General features: G+C 35.2%; 1 protein-coding gene across 3 annotated transcripts; it reads left to right on the plus strand.

The window, feature by feature from the left end:
• Positions 1 to 3,976: 3,976 nt before the first annotated feature.
• On the plus strand, positions 3,977 to 12,930 carry LOC107872795 (protein-tyrosine-phosphatase PTP1). 3 transcript variants are annotated; one of them, XM_016719401.2, is made up of 9 exons: positions 3,977 to 4,405; positions 7,777 to 7,873; positions 7,964 to 8,028; positions 8,145 to 8,279; positions 9,645 to 9,779; positions 11,112 to 11,260; positions 11,351 to 11,492; positions 12,289 to 12,372; positions 12,532 to 12,930. In XM_016719401.2, exons 1-8 carry the CDS (start codon positions 4,211 to 4,213, stop codon positions 12,355 to 12,357), a joined length of 987 nt encoding a protein of 328 aa, XP_016574887.1. In that variant the 5' UTR covers positions 3,977 to 4,210; the 3' UTR covers positions 12,358 to 12,372; positions 12,532 to 12,930. The 3 variants fall into 3 exon arrangements, 2 of the variants coding, with proteins under 2 accessions (XP_016574887.1, XP_047269601.1); XR_001674975.2 differs by having other exon boundaries at positions 4,021 to 4,405; positions 11,356 to 11,492; XM_047413645.1 differs by having other exon boundaries at positions 4,021 to 4,405; positions 12,665 to 12,930.
• Positions 12,931 to 20,227: the final 7,297 nt, after the last annotated feature.

Consider the following 20,227-nt stretch of genomic DNA (forward strand, 5'->3'; position numbering starts at 1 on the left):
ATGACTTATCATAATATTGATTAATTTAATTAAGTCATAACTTTTTACAGTAATCAAGAATGTCATTAATAAATGGAGGTGAACAGCTGCGATTTTTTGCCTAACTCATTCAAGTTCAATCCTCTATAAATTGGTTCTTCCTTACTCAATCGTTCGTTCTACTACACACTATTTATTCCTCGCTCTTATTACACCTTCAACTACTTTCTCTTCAAGGACTTGATAGCTTTTTCCTATCTCTCGTAAGTTTTTTTCTTGATTTTTGTGTAAATATACGTTGTATTACATTACATTCGAATTCTTTCTTTTCTTTACTTTTGTGTTTACGTGTGTGTTTTGTCAACTTATGCGGTTTTTAGATATGGCTGATCCTATGTGGAATGTCGCTATTTTACGAGACGTCATGAGGGAACTGCAGAAGGAGGTTCATGACCTGCATTGGAAGTTGGCCGTTGTCTGAGTAAGGATGCTGCGGGAGATCTGCAGGCTGCAGAGGGCGCTGCTGCTACCCTTTGAAGATTGGCCGGCTGACCATACAAATAATAATGATGATAATAATAATAATTAAGATTTTTTTCTGTTATCTATGTATTTTTTTTGTTTGTTTTATAAAAAATTATGTTTGATGCACTTGACTTTTTATTTCTTATTTAATTTTCGTATTGTCTATTTCTATTTCTTAACGAATGTCATATCTACAATTAAGGAATAATTTGATTCCAGTGTCAATAGCAAGAACATATGAGTTATCTGTCAGGTTTTGTGTGTGACAGGAGCTATATCTGAATTTTGTTGTTCGAAACATGTTAGTAATTTGATGAAACAGATTATTTATCTGTTGAAACAGATTACTAATCTGGTGCAACATAATACACATCTATTCGATTCATATTACGGCCACCTAAAACCCTTAAACATGAATCCATCCAACATGAGTCTACTATTACAACAGAACATTTATCTATTGCCGCAGATAATGGATCAGTTTAAACTAATTGCTCTTGTATTGCATTCATGTTCACGTGCAAGCTATTGTTGAAAAAACAACACACTAGCAGTTACCCAGATTTAACTAAAAAGCATAATCTGACTTACCAAAGTCTCCTCTCAAGTAAATTTCAAAGTTGAAAGTGATTTACGAAACAAAATTTGACATAAGAATTTGGTTAAAGAGCAGCAGTTGGGGTAACAACAACAACAACAATAACAATGGTCAACAAGAAGAATATGAAGATGATAATGAAGTATAAGATGATGATAATGAATCAGATGATGATGAATAAAGCAACAACAACAATGAACAATAAATATCGCGAAGAGAGAGAAAATAACAACGGATGAGGAGAGAGAAAAAGACATCTTTTTTCCCTTCGTTCCCCGTTATATATTAACAAATATTTGGATCAAAGTATAAATTTAAAAACTTGTGGGTTATTTTAAAATTTTCAAAACTTTCTTAAATCATAATTAAGTAATTGTCACCTCTACTCAATTATTAAGACTCGTGTCACCTACACCTCATTTTAAAACTCTTTTGTCATTTGTGGCCCAAACTCCCTAGTTAGTATGTACTACTATTTTAGTTGTTCACTTTTACTTGTCACTTATTTTTAAAATAAATTTTTATTTTACTTATCACTTTTGATATATCAAAAAAAAATAAAAAATCTTTTCTAATATTTATTATTTATTTTTTAAAGTACTTTCAAGACATAATGCTCTAAATATCAATCAATAATAAAAATGATAGGCAAAATGACCTTCTGGACCCTGTATTATGTCGGTTTTGTAAATTGGACACTTCTACTTACATATTTGTCATTTGGACCCTTGAACTTATTAAAAAATAATATTTTGCACCCTTTGACCGTTGACCTCGCCTATGTGGCATTGAAATGATGACTAGGGCAAGGAGAATGTAGTCACTCCCCTGGGGTGCGAGTGGGGGTCAATTTTTGATCAATTTTACATTAAAATAATTAAAAAATATATATTAAAATAAAAAAATAAAAAAGGTTCTTTTTTTTTTCCTCCAATTTTTTTTTAAATATAAAAATAATATTTTTTTCTTTTTTAAAAACCCTTCCCCACTCCACACCAGCCCGTCCCCACCCTCACCCCACCCCCAACCCCATCCCATCCCACCCCCAGCCCCAGCCCCATCCCACCCCAGCCCCAGCCCCAGCCCCTTCCATAAAATAATTTTAAAAAAAATTAAAATAAAAAAGGTTTTTTTCCCTCCATCTTTTTAAATATAAAAATATTTTTAAAATAATTTTTTTTTTAAAAAAAAAAAACCTTCCCCACTCCACCCTAGCCCGTCCCCACCCCTCTCCCCCCCCATACCCCCCCCCCCCCCCCATCCAGCCCGTCCCCAACCCCCCACACCCCACCAACCTCGTCCATCCGCTCCCCACCCCACCCTCAGCCCCCACACCTCTCCCAGCCCCGTTCTCACCCCCCACCCTTCACACGTTCACTTTTTATTTTTTATTTTAATTTTCCCTTTCAATTTAATTCTTTTCATTTTTTTTAATTAAAATTTAAATTTGAAATGTTTTTATTTTTTGGGGGGATTAAAATTTAAATTTATATTAAAAGTGAGTGATAGTGAATATTGAAAAAAATTAGTGAATTTCGCTTGAAAAAAATTAAACTTTTTGTGAATTTGTTAAAAATATTCAAATTTAAAAATAAAAAATTTATTATGTTTGTATAGATGAATTTATAGTTAAAAATTTAAATTAGTTAGAGAAGAATTTTAATTATTTGGAATGGATTTGATATTTAATTTGTGAGCAAAAATAAAAACATGATTATTCAAATTTTCTACAATTTATAAATTTTTCTTATTTAAAGAAAATCAACTACAAAATATTTTCTTTTTCTTTCTTTTTTTAATCAAATAGCGTCCACTAGTGGTTGCTATTATAAAAAAATTAATTTATTTTTATAAAGAGTGGTCGCTTTTCCAATCATATATGCTTTATTTTATCTTAAATGCCCCACATATTAAAGATAGTAGAAAGAATATATATCGAATATGTGTTCATTTCTTTTTATGTTTATAAGACTAGATACTGAAGCGCCCGTGCTAGCATGGGCTCAGTATATGTTACTCCCTCGGTCCATCAATTGTTATTCACTATTAACTTGACACACAATTTAAAAAATAGTAAATGATAGGGTTAAGTTACTATATTATCTTTTGAATATAATAAATTTAATACGTCGAAAAATTTATTGGATAATGAATCGTATTTAATATCAATGGTAAAATAGGCAGAAATGAAAAATTAGCCATTGATTTTTCAAATTGAACCAATATTGCTGCACATCTATTTTTAATATAATGGACAAGCAAATATGGATGGAGGGAGTAATGTCTTAGTCCCAACTTATGTGACACAAACGTAATTTGGCGTTAACTCAATTTTTCTATATGTTTTTTTTAAAAAAAAATTTAATTATTAATTATTCTAATTTATAATTGTAATAGACCATAAGATTCTAAGCTCGGTTCAGTTGTAGTTGCATGCTTAAAGGGGTCCAAGGGATGAAAATTTCACTAAGTATTGTGGACTTGGTTATTTTCAAGATCCCAAAACTTTTGGAATTTTTATTTTGGCCTTCCTGATTCCGGGATGTTGTTTTTTAAGTTGGAACATGTTTAGGAGGCTAAAATATGTCTTGGGAGAATTTCAGGATTTTTGGATGGGGTTTGGGACGCGTTTGGATAGCGGAGACAGAGAGCCTCCACGATAAGCTCGCGGCGTGTTGGTCTCTCCCCCGGTGATGGGGTCCACAGTGTGTTGGTCTCTCTTCAGGAGAAAGGGGAGCGGCGCGTTGGTGTTACACTCACCAAAAAAGAGTTTAAAATGTTGCTTTTTAGTGGGTTCAGGAATACAACTGACAAACATATAAATAAAAGTGTTCAACTTACAAAACCGACATAATACAAAAGGTGATTTTGCCAAAAAGATATTATAAAGTAGTAGTCAAGTCAAAATTTGATACTCCCTCCCTTTTAAAAAAAGTAACCTACTTTTTATTTTAGTATGAATGGAGGGAGTATAACATTCCATTGAAAGGGAGTAGAAAGAAGATCTATCGTGCGTAAAATAGAGAAAGACAAGGCGACGATAAAAAAGGGGAGTCGGGAGCCACGGGTTGCGGACTTTCCATTCAGAATCAAAGCCGGAGATCGGCCATGGCTACCTCCGGCAAACCCCTATCATCATCATCTTCGGCCGCCAAACCTTTCAATTTCTCCGACGAATCAGTTCCGAAGAGAGTCATTCTATCGCCTGGTGAGCAGCGTTATTGCTCGGAAGCACTCAAAGTCTTCAAGGATAAGAGGTTTTCTGCTCCAGAAAAAATACGTCAAGAGTTCATGACTTTGCAGGTCCATTATTCTCCCTCCTTTCCTTTTTACTTGTTACATTTTGCTTTACCTCACTCAATTTGACTAATTTAATTTTTGGAGTTAAATTCAATTAGAATAATTTAATATTTTAAATTTATTATATTGATGCTTGAATATGAAAAATACTGTAAATTGCAATCCTTTCTCGTATAATAATGAAAAGCTACATCTTGAAATATTGGTCAAAAGAGCAGAGAAAAACGAGTTGAAAGACCTCCCAAGTCTTTAATTAAAAAAAGGGACAAGTGGATCCACAATATTATTAAGTTAAATAAGATGAAGTCGCTTAAACAACTGGGATAGTTGTTGGACAACTGCATTAGTTGTCTCAACAACTATCAAAGTTGTCGAACAACTTTGATAGTTGTTGAGACAACTTTTATAGTTGTTGAGATTTGCATAGTTGTCGAACAACTTTGATAGTTGTTGAGACTAGGTCAAGCATTCCCGAAGTTCAGAGATTGGAAAGAAGGCGTAGGCAGGAATAGAACTTTTATATGACTACTTCTATAGTTTTTGAGGCAACCTTTTCAGTTGTTGGAGCGAAAATGTTTTAAAAAAACTGATTTTTTCTTTGTTCCTTTTACCTAATTTTTAAAACTTGAAGGACCTCACTTAATTGAGAAACTTGTTTTTCCCTTTTAATTCAAAATCCCAGTAGAGTACATGCAGTTTGACTCTTAAAAAGTGAAATCTGATAAATAAAAAGGAACTGAAGGAGTACTTTCTTTCTTCCTTAATTTGTTTTGTTAGTTAATGTTAAGGAATTTGATAAGAGGAGGATGTTATGAAAGCTTTAAAATGTTGAATTTTGTTCATTTTTACTTGTTCGGTATGACTTGCAACACAAAAAATAAATTGAATGGTAATTTTACTATATCACTCTTTATTATGCTTTGGGAACTGCATTGGGAAAAGATTATATTCCCTTCGATGCCATTTGTTTTACTTATTTCCTTTTTAGTCCGTTTTGAAAAAGAATTGACCTTTATCCTTTTTTAGCAACTCTTAATTTTCAACTTTTTGCATGACATGTTTAACACCATAAGGTTAAAGAACATTTTGGTACATTTGACATATATTTAATTTAAGATCACAAAATTGAAAAGTCTTCTTTACTTTCTTAAACTCCATGCCAAGTCCAAATAGGCTAAACAAATTGAATTGGAGGGAGTAGTTAATAATAAGGGTGAGTTAGGAACTAAGTGATAATTTAACATACTAGAAAAAGCCTCACTCAAGGTGTCAACTCTGAAGTGAAAAAATGGAGTTATATTGGGAGTTAGATGGTATTAAGTGCCTATATGAAGCAAAAACACCTTTCAATTCTTTTAGGTAAATATTGAGTAGCTCCTTTGGTGATTGAGTTCATTTATGTATTGTTCACTGCACTCATTTATATCTAGTTTTTTTTTTTTTTTGAGAAGGTAACATTTGTGTGTATTCACTGAAACCAATACATAGGTTGTACTGAAAAACCATATTTACAACTTGTCAAAAAATGAAGAAAATCTGAATCTTAATCCTAACAGGAACCTAGGATATCTATAATGGATTCAGTGTCTTCTAGGTACCTCTGCGTTCACCAAAAACAAAAATGTTTGACGCAGTTCAGCTTGATCTTCTGTAGATCTCTGCTTTCCAAATTGTCCACCAGATGCATGCTGGAACAATTCTCCATCTATCTTTATCTGATGCTTCCATCCCTAGCTTTTCCCAACTGTGTAGGAGATGTGTGATCAAACAAAACCCTCGAGACCAATGAAAATTCTCCAGAGTTGAATTGTTATACTACAATGGAGAAACAAATGACTGACTGTCTCAACCTCCTCCCCACACAAATCACATCTGGAACACAAAGAGAACCTTTTCTTCTTGAGGTTTTCTTGTGTTAGAACTGCTTCTATTGCCAGTAGCCAAATGAAATATGCCATCTTAAAAGGGATTTTCTGTTTACAAATCTGTTTCCAAGGCCATTGTGGAGGCTGTTGTCCACCTTGGTTCAAAAACTTATAAGTTGAGCTCACTCTGAACGTACCTTTGTTGTCTTTGATCCACCATAACCTGTCAGGCTCCTCCTCCGTTCCTTTAAAACCGTCCAGAGCACTGAAAAATTCTGTAACTTTTTCAATTTCCCAATCATTGAAGTTCCTTCTAAACTGGAGATTCGACCTTGTTGTGTCCAAATGTTAGCTAAGCTAGTTTTGTTTTTGCATTGCTAGGTTATACATCTCAGGAAAAAGATTCTTCAAACTTTAAGTGCCCAACCATTTGTCCTCCCATAAAGATGTTTTTCTTCCATTACATGTCCTGACAATTGTATTGTTCTTCAAAAGAGGCCAACGTATTCTGATGGACCTCCATAGACTTACACCATAACGTGTGAGAACCTCCTTTGTCACTCACTTATTTTCCTCTCCATATTTAGCTTTGATTACTTTACCCCAGTATGCTTGAAGCTCTTGAGAATACCTCCATAACCATTTCAATCTAAGAGCTTTGCTTTGCAATTTCAAATTCCTTATTGCTAACCCACCTTGCTTCTTCCCCCGGAGAACCTTTTTCCATTTGACTAGATGTTGCGCAGTAGAGTCACTCTCCTTTTCCAGAGCAAATCCCTCCTAATCTTTTCTAGTCGCTCTCCATCATGAATGGGAAAGATAGAACTCATGTAGGTTGGAAGGGCATCCAGAACTGAATTAATGAGAGTGACTCTACCTCCCAGGGGGATGTATTGATATTTCCAGCTTGTTAGCTTCTTCTCGCACTTTTCAATTACTGCATTCCAGATGTTCAAAACTTTTGATTTGGCACCTAAAGGCATTACCAGATAAATGGTAGGTATGGAACCTACTTCCCCTCCCAGAATTCTAGACAACTCCACCATATTTGGGACTTCATTGATTGGGAACACCTGACTTTTTCTCCAATTGATATGAAGGCCATAGACTCCTTCAAAAAGTACTAGTATTGATCTCAGTATCAATAATTGCCCTTCATCAGCATCGCAAAAAATTAAGGTATCATCGGCATATTGTAGATGAGTAACTTCCATGCTTTTATATCTAGTTATCCAAAAAACAATTCGAGAATCCATTTTATGATGCTTTGGGTGGATGATGCTGGTGGTGGCTCCACTTAAAAATGATGACAGGATAAATGAACTTGAATATTATTAAAAGTTGAGATTTGTTAGGTTAAATTTATGTCAATGGAAAGCTCTCTTACGTCTTGAGAAAATTGTTGTTGCATGATGTTTGTTTTGCTTCTTTGTTATTTATTTGTTGTGATCATGTCTTTTTGCAAGTAGCATGTTATTATCCTTAATTCCAACATCTCTTATGACTCAGGCAACTAGGATGAGAGCTTCAGAAAGGAAGAGTAGATGCTCAGTGGCTTTGAACAGCGTAAACATCAGCAAAAATCGATACACGGATGTTCTGCCATGTATGCAGATCACTTTCTGTTAATTTCCATTTGACTTTGAAGTGTGAATTGTAGCTTGTGAATAATTATATCAAGCTTCATTCTTCTCAGTTGACAATAACAGGGTTGTTTTGGATCCGTCAACTAGGGGATATATAAATGCAAGCTTCATTAAGGTAGGCTTCTATATCCATCTCTTGGAATTAGTTAACCATGCCACTTGTTTCCATACTCTCTTGGAAAATGTCAAGCTTTCTTCCACCGATCTGCTTAGTGCTCCTTTTTACTGTAGATATCCGAAAACGTGTCTCAGTTTATTGCAACACAAGGTCCGCTACCACACACTTTTGAAGACTTCTGGGAAATGATAATCCAGCATCGCTGTCCTGTGATTGTGATGCTTACACAATTGGTTGACAATTACAAGGTATTCAACTTTTTAAATTACCAGGTAATCATTGTAATGTTAACAAGATGTGACAAGGGTTCTGATAAAAAATTTGCTTCATAGGTAAAATGGTAATTTTTTTTGCCTTTTTCATCTCTTGATTTTATCCTCTTTTATAATTAGATCTAGCAATTTCATATTGTCTGGGCAATCTTTATTTCATGGCTCTATGTGTATAACAATGTATACAACAAGGAACAAGCAGGTTGGTATTTTCAATGTATATGCTGCTTATCTTCTCAAAAAAGATAAAAACAAGTTGGTATTAAATTAAATTAAATTCTCATTTTCTACCTGCATTCTTTAGAGGTATTCTTTAAAACAAGTTGTTCCATGCTTTACTATGAATTTGTTTAGTATTCCGTGTCTCGAGCCGGGGGTCTATTGGAAACAACCTTTCTACTTCTTCAGAATTCCGTGTCTCGAGCCGGGGGTCTATTGGAAACAACCTTTCTACTTCTTTAGAGGTAGAGGTATGGATTGCGTACATCTTACCCTCCCCAGACCTCACTATGTGGGAATACACTGGGTTTGTTGTTGTTGTTGTTGTACCTGCATTCTTTGACATCATCCTTTTTGGCCCTAACTCAAGTCAGAGGTGAAGCGCTTAAGGTCTATTGGAATTTGATATAGTCATCACTGTCAAACTTCCTGCGTAGGATATGTTTCTCCTGAAGACTATTTCAGAGCTTGGGCGTATTTTGACGTAGTTGGTATAAGTAGACTCTGCGCATGGTGCTTAAGGATATCATGTGGTCACTAGTTTGTGACATTGCGAGGAATACAAAGCTTGGAAGTGAATAACTTTTGCAGAAAATCAGCTTCTGTTAGGGAGGTTCCAAATGCAGTTCATATTCCATCACGGGAAAAGGCCCTGGATTTCCCTTCTAATAAGCTTCGCAGATTGTTTATTTTTGTGTTCTTTCTCTAGTTTGAAAACTGCTATTATTTTGTTGGTTAGTCGAGCTGCGGAAGGATTAGGGAAGTCTAACGTGCAAAGGCTTGGGGGCTTTTCTTGGATTGTAATTTAGACTTAATAAGTTCTTCTTTCCCTTCTATGTTCCTAAAACTTGGGTAGCTGAGAAACAATTTCCTGTGCAAATGGATAGAAGGAAAATAGAGACCTTGTTTCACGACCTTTTATTCTGGATTATATGTGACTCTGCACACAAATAGAGAGGCTATTCGTCCTTCGCTTTCAATCACTTTGTAAAACCTATCAACCTCTGAACAAATTTAAGCATTTAATCTAATAGGTTTTTACTTCATTTGTAAGTGATTAAGCTGGTGATTGCATCATTTTTATTATCTCATCTTTGCCTCTTTATGAAAAATGTAATGCAGATTGTCAAATGTGGGGATTATTTTCAAGCGGATGATGGTCCCAGAAGATTTGGCAATATATGTATTGTTACGAAATGGATAAAGACAACTCAGACGTCATTGATCCTGCGATGTCTGGAGGTGAACTATGTTCAGGTTAGTAAAATATTCTGTGTTGTACACAAGGATAATAACATAGAAGAATCTTATTATGTTGGACGTGCATACGTAACCCGCTGAAGGCTATTTACCCGATTAATTTGATAGTGGGTGAGAGTTGCTCATGTACATGTTTTGATTTCTACACCCTTTTATGCATCCAGGCTGATACTTTTCTTCACCAGTAATATTATCAGTCCTTGGCTTTAGGATACCCTTGTTTAAAGCTCTATGAGCACGTATAGCTCTTTTGGCATATGTTCTCCTCGGATTTGGGTTCTATTTAAGAGCAAAAATAAGAAGGATTGCAGCTTATGGGGAATAGTTTTGAATTTTAGATGATGATTTTCATCAGTATTAATTTAACAATCGATTGGATAGTTTTGTGTCATTTTGTTTCATTGTCCCCTCTTAAGCATATAAGTGATGCAACTCCATTTCTAGCTTCAACTGGTGACCAGTTCTCTTAAAAAAAATCAAACGCCTGTTTTGTTTTAAACCATCCAGGTTTGGCTTTGGAAACATGCCTTTTCCCTGGTTTCAAGGCCTTGTTTTAGTTGCAGCAAGAATTCTAAAGTAATCATAGATAATGATTATGAATGCTAATTAAGCAGCATGGTCTGGAAAAGATTCTGTTGTAGTTCGTCACCTCTCTTTCACTATTTTCAAAATCCAATTTCGTAGAACTGTATTCTACTGTGGAATCCTTTCTCGGTCCTCCTATCTTGTATGCTTGGGGAAACTATTTGAGATAGATGACAACACCGTTTCTGCTCTTCCTTACATGAGGACAACTTGAATGTTTAGTTATTTTCGTTTAATCTTGTGTTTTAATTAATTATGGCAGATCTAGTTTTTTTCTTGCCATGTAGTAGGTGGTAATGGACTACTTGGTTATAATTAAGCATTTTTTTCTGTGAAAAGATTTCACAATTGCTACTACAGTTATTTCGGCAATCTCTGTGGATCTCGATCATGCAATTCTGGCATTTTTATTGTTGGGAGTAAAGAAAACTTTAGTCTTTCACTTTGCAGTTCAACTGATTTATTTCATATTATGATATCAGAAATGTGGTTTCTTCAACTTTGTACTTTTAGTGGAAGTATCTATTGGCAATCTTTAATTTATTTTCCTGTGACACTGGGTATGTTGTTGTAAATGAATACTTTTTGGCAATCTTCAATCTTATAAGTGGTTTCTACAATGGTATGTAGCTGTTGCCCAATTCTTCCATCAATTGCCATCCTTATAGTTAACATTAACTTCTTGCCCATATTATGACGGAGATGGTAATAAATGTGTGATCCTTTCTCTTTGCTATTTGCCAGTCAAAAGAGCCACCTTTATGTGTTTTACACATCCAATATCCCGACTGGCCCGACCATGGGGTTCCAAAGGACACTCTTGCTGTTCGTGAAATTGTGAAACGAACATCTTGTATCCCACCCAGTCTTGGACCAATTGTGGTGCACTGCAGGTTTCTGTCATCCTCCTTCCTGTAAATGTGTTTTTTAAACATTCCATAGTTGATCCTTTCTAAAGCCTGACATGTTTATCTCTTACACAGTGCAGGTATCGGCAGGACTGGAACATACTGTGCAATCCATAATACCATCCAAAGAGTACTGGTTGGAGATATGTCTGCTCTAGATCCTGTTAACACGTTAACCATTTTTAGGTCTCAGCGAATTGGGATGGTTCAGACCATGGTAACATCAGCTTCTCTTTGTTATTGAAATTGATGATCGAAATAATGTTACACAAGCAGATACCCGGTCGAATAGTCAAGTGGTGCACAAGCTGGCCCGGACACCACCGTCATAAAAGAATTACATAAGTGGATAATCGTGGATGCAATAATTTTTGGTTAGTTAAAGAAGCATTTTTAGCAGGTGCAATACCTATAAAAGTGCCATCAGGAAAAAAAAAGAAAAAGGGTAATAGATGGCATGTATATTTCCCTGAGAAATTTAGCGTTTCTTGTTTATTACTTAATGCAACCATATTAATTAAACATTTTGTGAAACATAACCTATTGTATTCACCCGTGCGGTGTACCCCTTAACAGCAGGTCCACAAAATCTTTTTATCCCCTGAAACCTTTAAGACTCTAGGATCCATCTCCAAGCTTCCAAACTATCATTAATTCCACTGCACATCTTGTCGATCAAAACTATGTCATCTGAGAATAATGTTCACCACAACAACTCACGTAGAATATGTCGTGTCAATTCGTCCATCAATAAAAAAAAGGAACGGGTTAAGGGTTGATCCCTGGTGCAGCCGTATTACACCCGCACCTTCTGTTGTTCTAATTTGGGTTTGTACATGACCTTAATAGCTCTTATGTACGTCTTTAGACTCCATCCGTTGGACCTCCCTAGGGACTTTATCTGTGCTACTGTATTTCTAACATTCTTAAAGACTCAACTGATCTTTACTCTTTATTTTTTTAGGTACTTATTGCACGGAATGTCTGTACTAAACTACTTTTGTTTATTTCAGGAGCAATACCTCTTTTGCTATGATGCCATTATCGAAGAACTTGAAGACCTCATTTCAGATACCCAATGAAGAGAGTTAATAATGGTACTTTTCAACTTCTCACTGTCAGGAAGTTCAATTGGTTATTGAAGCAAATACTCTCACTTGTTTGGTTTTGTACAGCTGGATTTCACCTGTATTTTCTCCTCCTCATCTTTTCCTAAATTAGTTTTCTAACCATTTGAAGTGTTGTATTCCAACAAGGTACATGCAACTGGTTCTTCCTTGCTGCAATCATGCCTGTAATTGCTTACAAATGAGAGCGGAACAATAATTTTTGCTGAAGAAGCAAATCAGTTGGGTCCACTCGAGTATCTTACTATTCTTTAACATGTAGGAATGAGCAGAAACGCGCACGATATCGCATGTTGTATTTCTGCCTGGAAGTCTTTATGCTTTTAGAGAGGGAAAGAGAATGGAATGGAACTTGTGGTTTGCTGGTCGACATTGTTTAGAATATGGAAGGCAAGTTGATGATGTGCAAGGTACTAGAATTTAGTAGCTTTTACACCAACTTTCCTGTAGTGGTTTTTGTAAAAGACCTTAAAAGAGTACCTGTGTGTTAAGAATTCGTGCCCTACTGATTATCTTATTTTCGTCTAACTGTTGCTTATCGATGGAACGGGTTACCTGACGTGTTCCACTAACGTGTTCCAAGGAAGCAGTAAAACGGAAAGTAAAGAACACAATGATTTTTACGTGGAAAACATTCGGCTCAAAAAAGTGTAAAAAATCACGACTTGTACCTTTACAGGATTTAATCCTAACTTCACTAAATAACTCTGAGCCTCAACAACGACTGATTACAAAACTCTTGTAACCAACAAATAGGAATTATAAATTCTAATCCCTGTAACTCAACAACTCGAAATTATAAACTCTAATTTCTAACTACACACACCTCCCTGGTATGCTTTTCCAAAGTCTCTGAGTTTTTTCCAACTCAAAGACTAGCTCCTAATTCAGGTTATAACACATTGAAACTAATATTACATCAATAGTTCAAACACAATGAACAACTCTAAAAATCAACGCTAAAACTCTTAACTCTAAAAATCAATGCTAAAACTCTTAGCTGGATTCTATACTTAGGACCAGGTTCTTCAATGTGTTTCTTCAGTGATTGAGTAGCACTTCGTGAAGTTAATCTGTTGATTGTGCTTTTCTGCTTTGTAAGTGCGTGAATTATTTTGACTGATGCATCTTCTATTTAAGCACAACTCTTCAAAGAGTCATTCTTTATTTCAAATTCCTCCTTTAATTTGAACTCTCATTGCATAGAGTTCTACTTTAAGTGAGACTTAAAACTCCAATTCTTTTAAATCAGCGCATGTTTATTTATTAGAATCTTTCTCCTTCCATAGATATGACTCTTCAAGATATACTCAGAAGTGAAACTCCTTCACGTAGGACTCCTTTTTTTTAACTCAAATTACGTTCCCTTATCATTAAGTGTTTGAATCAAATTCAACTTGTTATATTCCCCACATGATCAATAGCTTGAGTATATCAGAATTAGACTTGCTTATTCGTTCTTGTCTTTAAACAATCTTGTCTGCATCTATCAGTGAAACTAAAAATCTGCTTTCCTATGCATGGACCCACTCAAGTAACATGTTTCATTCATGTGTCAGTTTGTCAATCATCAAAACTACATAGTACCCAACAAATTTCTCCTTTTTGATGATGACAAACCTCTTGCCTTGTGCATTCAACCATCTTCACCTGTAGGCAGTAAAGTATAAAACACTAGAATGAAACAAGTTAGTCAATGAGTTATAAACATTTCACAACCCTATTATCTTCCCCCTTTTGGCATCATCGAAAAATTATTTCAATGCAATAATATACTAGCCAAAGTGATTTGTTATGCTATCCATAACCACTGGGGCTATCACCAAAACAATCAGACAGAGACTCTAGCCAACATAGTAATGTATTAAAGAGAGCAAAAATGAGTCAATTTAGCAAAAATAACCATTCCATTTAACTGACAGAGTATGTTCCACATTAACCTAAGCTAGTACTGAACAAAACAAAACAACTGAGCATTAATAAAAAAAATATGGTATAAAAGTGGAAATTGGCTAAGGATACAAATAGTGAAGAGAAAGGAGGAACATGTGATATCAACTGTGTCAATTGATGAATGACTTCAACATTTTCATCCCTCACTTAATCAAGGTCAAGCTTCCAAGTCATGATCCAAGCCTGAAGGACCATTTATTCTACCTTATGATTGTCTTGTGCAGCTTCAAGTTCAGATATTTTAAATTTTTTTTAGCCAAATTATTTTTTTCAATTTTTTTTTAGTGTTAGCCCTCCTTATTGAAACTGTTAGAGCAACATGATTCATCTGTGCAAAAACATCTATTGTTGTTTTCTAAGTCAACCTGAACTAGGAATGATAAATCCAAAAAAAATAACCAATTAGGAACTAAAAGGGAGATCATATCCCTTTTCATTTCTCAGAAAACTTATGCTGCATGTGATTGATGATCAAGCTTGGCAAATTCATGGTACACAACTGATATTTTGGTTGAGAGAGAAGAAGAAATTTATGGTGTAGGATTAACATATTTGTGCACAACCATTTGGAGAGAATCAAAGAAAGTTTGGTCAATCAATTTGTCAGCTTTATGAGACAAGGGAGAATGAAGTGTGAGGAATTGAACAAATGTGCTCAACTGTTTCAACTTAGACAGCCTATACTTATGTCAGTGAAGAATATACCTGCTAAGAAGAACTTTGTGGTCACAATTGCTTGCTTGTACCTATTTTTCTGCACAATCTAATACAAAATTAGTTTAGAAAAGTCAAAAATCTGGAATTGGGCACACAACTAAATGTGCAAGACTGAATAGAATAACTTTTTAGCTAATAAGATTAAGAAAAAAATGATTATTCTAGTTAATCGTTGAGGGGAGTTTATGCAATTTTAATCATCCCCAAGTCTAACCTATTCCTTTCAAAATGCTCTCTACTTAGGGCCTTTGGTGCTTACATAGTCAATATTTTTATAGCCCGCAAGAGTGAAATTGTTTTCCTTTGGATACCATAGTCTCAAGCCATTGATTTCCATGGGATATCTCAAGATCCTTTTGACAACACCAATTCTTATAAACTACCAATAAAATTACCAGCAACTTGTGTTGGTTTTATTGATGCATTCATTTCTTTATTTGTTGTTCCCCCTATCAATATGTCCTCGGTCTATACAACAGTTGGACCAGGTAGTACAACATGTTCCTGTGCATGCTCATCAGTTTCATTGTCATCCTTTTTTTCATTTTTTTTCTTAAAAATCTCTTTTGCTTCCCCCTTACACGAGTACTACAAATCTAGCCATCTTTCAAATGATCTATTCCCCCTTTAAATGTGGTGAGTAAAAGAAACTTTATTTTCTTCTAGTCTTATGCCTTGAGCAAGCTTTATTAATGCACAAATTTTGCTTGCCTCCTTTCACTCTCACTTGCAAAACAAATTAGGGGTTAACTTTAGGCACCCAGACAAGCTTAGGTCCTTTCTTATGAGTAAATGGATGAATCAGATTTCTTTTAGCCCATGCAGGCAACAGGTTACGTGACCTGTTTCTTTGACCAGGTTTAGTTATCCTTTTCTTGATCTGAGATAGTTTATTTGCCAGATTTAGACTGCTGGATCTGCTTTTGGCAGCAACTGGACATTCAGTGGTTGGATGTCCAAAGTTTTCGCAGATATAACACAAGTCTTGATAAGCATCAAGACTTTTGTGAAAACCCAAATCAGCTTTTTCACTGTGATATCTTTCACTCAACTTATGAACAATTCTTGAGGAATTTGTCCACCTGTTTGCTCTTTCAAGGTCAAGTTTTAGTTTAGAGACTTCTTGACTCAATTTATTCACAATTTCTGTTGCATTATTGCACTCTTCTTTGTACTTGACCAATTCAAGTTCAACTTTTTCTTGTTCTTTACTCTTGGTGTTTTTTTTATTTTTCAGAGAGTGTCAATTTTAGAACTTCAGACTTAAGATCATTATTTGAAGAATCAAGTTGCTCAACTTGTTTCTTGAGAGAGCAGTTTTCCTGTTCAACGATTTCTTGCAAGCTTCTAAATCAATAAAATCAAATTTGATTCTTGCAAGACTGTTGAACAGCTCATCCCTATCAGAAGTTGATTCTTGGAAGTCATCAATTAGTGTACTCATCAAGGAAATAAATTTTGTTTTAGAAAACAAATGCAACTTTTCTTTAAGTTCAAGTATACTTACCTCAGAAGTATCATCTTCTTCCTCCAAGTCTGAATCTCCAAGATCCATGAATGTTGCTTCATCAACTTCATCATTATCTGAGTCAAATCCCTAAGCTGTTACCATTGCATATTCTTTCCTCTTTTTAGTTTTTTCTTTCAATTCCTTTTCAGCCATTTCCTTTCTCCATTCTATTTTCCACACAGGACAATCCTTGATATGATGATCAGTCTTACCACACTTGTAGCATCCATTTAGATTGTTATTTAACCATTTCTTGCTATTTGTTCCCTTCTTCTTTTTGAAGAATTTGCTGAAGTTCTTAGCTATAAAGGCAACTTGTTCTTTATCAAGTTCAATTTCTTCATCACTGTAAGATGCCTTCAGAGCTAAGGTATCTTCTGGGGCTTCTAGCACTTTAGTTCCATCAATTTTCATTTCGTAAGTTCTTAAATTCCCCACTAATTCATCCAGGGTTATGCCTCCAAGATCCTTATTTGTTTCTCTGATTGCAGTCACCTTAATATTCTACTTTGATTTTGGTAATACCCTCAGTACTTTCTTGACTTGTTCTTCTTCAGATATAGCTTTTCCTAAGGAGGTCAGCTCATTTGTTAAGGCAGTAAGCCTTGTCATCATCTCATGCAAGGTTTCATTCTCCTCCATCTTAAATGCCTCATACTCAGTGAAAAGAAGAGAAATTCTGAATTTTCTCACTTGAGATGTGCCTTCATGAGCATTTACTAGAGCATCCTAAATTTGCTTAGCAGTAGTGCATGTTTATACCCTGTTGTATTTAGCAGGTCCTAATCCACAAACTAAAATATTTTTGGCTTTAGCATTTTTCTTTAATGCCAATAAGTCATCAGGAGTGAATTCACTTCTTACTTTCTTGACCTGTTTCCCATCTTCTAACTTCATTGGAATAGTAGGACCATCAGTGATCCTATCCCATAACTCGTAGTCTTCCCCTTGAATGAATGTTTCCATCCCATCTTTCCACCAAATGAAGTGAGAACTATAAAAAAGTGGAGGTCTAATAGTGGATTGACCTTCACTGTGACCAGTAGGTGGTGCGGAATTCATCATATTGATCTTTGTCTTAGGTGCTAGCCCTTTTTAAGACAACCTCTCTCTGATACCACTTGTTAAGAATTCGTGCCCTACTGGTTATCTTATTTTCGCTTAAATGTTACTTATCAATGAAACGGGTTGCCTGACATGTTCCACTGACGTGTTCCAAGGAAGCAGTAAAACAGAAAGTAAAGAACACAATGATTTTTACGTGGAAAACACCCGACTCAAAAAAGTGTAAAAAACCACGACCTGTACCTCTACAAGATTTAACCCTAACTTCACGAAATAACTCTGAGCCTCAACAACGACTGATTACAAAACTCTTGTAACTAACAAATAGAAATTATAAACTCTAATCCCTATAACTCAACAACTAGGAATTATAAACTTTAATTCCTAACTACACACACACCTCCCAAGGTATGCTTTCCCAAAGTCTCTGAGTTTTTCCCAACTCAAAGACTAGCTCCTAATTCAGGTTATAACGCACTGAAACTAGTATTACATCAATAGTTCAAACACAATGAACAACTCTAAAAATCAACACTAAAACTCTTAGCTGGATTCTATACTTAGGACCAGGTTCTTCAATGTGTTTCTTCAGTGATTGAGTAGCACTTCGTGAAGTCAATCTGTCGATTGTGCTTTTCTGCTTTGTAAGTGCGTGAATTATTCTGACTAATGCATCTTCTATTTAAGCACAACTCTTCAAAGAGTCATTCTTTATTTCAAATTCCTCCTTCAATTAGAACTCTCATTGCATAGAGTTGTACTTCAAGTGAGACTCTTTCTTTAATTTCAACTCTTGTTTCCTTTGTGTTGTAGTAAAACTCCAACTCTTTTAAATTAACACATGTTTATTTATCAGAATCTTTCTCCTCCCACACATAGGACTCTTCAAGATATACTCAGAAGTGAAACTCCTTTTTCACATAGGACTCCTTTTTCAACTCAAATTACGTTCCCTTATCATTAAGTGTTTGAATCAAATTCAACTTGTTATATTCCCCACATGATCAGTAGCTTGAGTATATCAGAATTAGGCTTGCTTATTCTTTCTTGTCTGCATTTATCAGTGAAACTGAAAATCTGTTTTCCTATGCGTAGACCAACTCAAGTAACATGTTTCATTCATGTGTCAGTTTGTCAATCATCAAAACTACATAGTACCCAACACTATGCATAATTTAATAGGGGATCAAGAGTGGCAGATTTGTTATATCTTCTGTCATATTCAATTCTGCTATGAAAATATTTTAGAGGCTATGTCGAAAACAATCTCTCTAACACACAAAGGTAGAGGTAAGTGTACTTCCTACCTTCTTTGGACCTGACGTGTTATTTCACTAGGTAAGAAGTTGTATGTTTTTTATTTGTAACAACGCACTTCAATTTAAAGAAGCAAGCACTATTACTCCTCTCTTCAAACCTCATGGACCTTGTTGATTTTTGATGTTATTCTTTTTCACATTTTTTCGCTTGTGCAAACTGGTAAGTAAACATCTCGATTGGAAGCATTGGAGTATGGTGATGCTGTAACTTGTGAGAGCTATTCTGTTTCTTGTGAGAGCTATTCTGTTTTCAAAATATTTTGATTAGTACAAGGTCCATATGCCTTAAAATATTTCTATTTGCTGACAAGGTGAGAACCATTCTCTAGAAAAGATTTTCGTTATGCTTTTTAAAAGGAGGTTACTTGCGAAAAATAACGAGAAAAGACATGATTTCCCCTTGAACTTGTCGCCTTAGCTCACTTTACCACTTAAACTAAACTTCTGTTTATTTACTCCCTTTAACTTCTTTAAAGTGTATTAATTTCACCCCTCAAAACTTAATACCACTCTCACAACGGAGAGTGTGTTACACTCGCCTACACATTACCGCCATGTCGGAGCCATGTCATTGCCACGTCAGAAATTACTATTTTCCTAAAAAAAATTAATTCCCCGCTTATTATTTTTATATATTTTTTTAATAAAATATATATATACTATTTTATTTATATAAATATATATATATATATATAATAAATATTTATATATAATTTTATATATATATATATTAAATAAAAAAGGCACCCCCACCTCTATTTTCTTTCTTCTTCACACACCCCCACCCCACCATCCTCACCCGCTACCTCCACCCCCATTTTTTTTCTTCTTCACACCTCCCACCACACTCACCCCGCCCACCCTACCCTCTTCTCTTCCAGCCCTTACCCCCACCCCTTACCCTGCAAATGCAGCCCTCCTTCTTCTTCCCTCAGAAAGTCCATTCTCTTTCTTCTTTCCTCAGAAAATCAATCAAGGCCTCATTAATAGCGGATCTCAACCAGCAGCAACTTGTTTACGGTTTCTGTAACCAGCTGCAGTCTAATTGATCCACCACAGATATGGTGGATCCCTCCATGATCCCTATCCTTAAACCAAAAGTGCCATCATCTTCAAGAATGTTATCGTCTTTATTGTTCTCGCAAGTTTTGCACTTATTAAGCACTTGGAGGATACCAGAATGCTCATAAGCGTGAAAGAATCGTTTTTCGCCGTAATATGTTCTCCACCACTTCTACTACTACAGACTTCTCCAACCATA

The sequence above is a fragment of the Capsicum annuum genome, chromosome 6 (assembly GCF_002878395.1).
Source record: "Capsicum annuum cultivar UCD-10X-F1 chromosome 6, UCD10Xv1.1, whole genome shotgun sequence".
Classification (NCBI taxonomy): domain Eukaryota; kingdom Viridiplantae; phylum Streptophyta; class Magnoliopsida; order Solanales; family Solanaceae; genus Capsicum; species Capsicum annuum.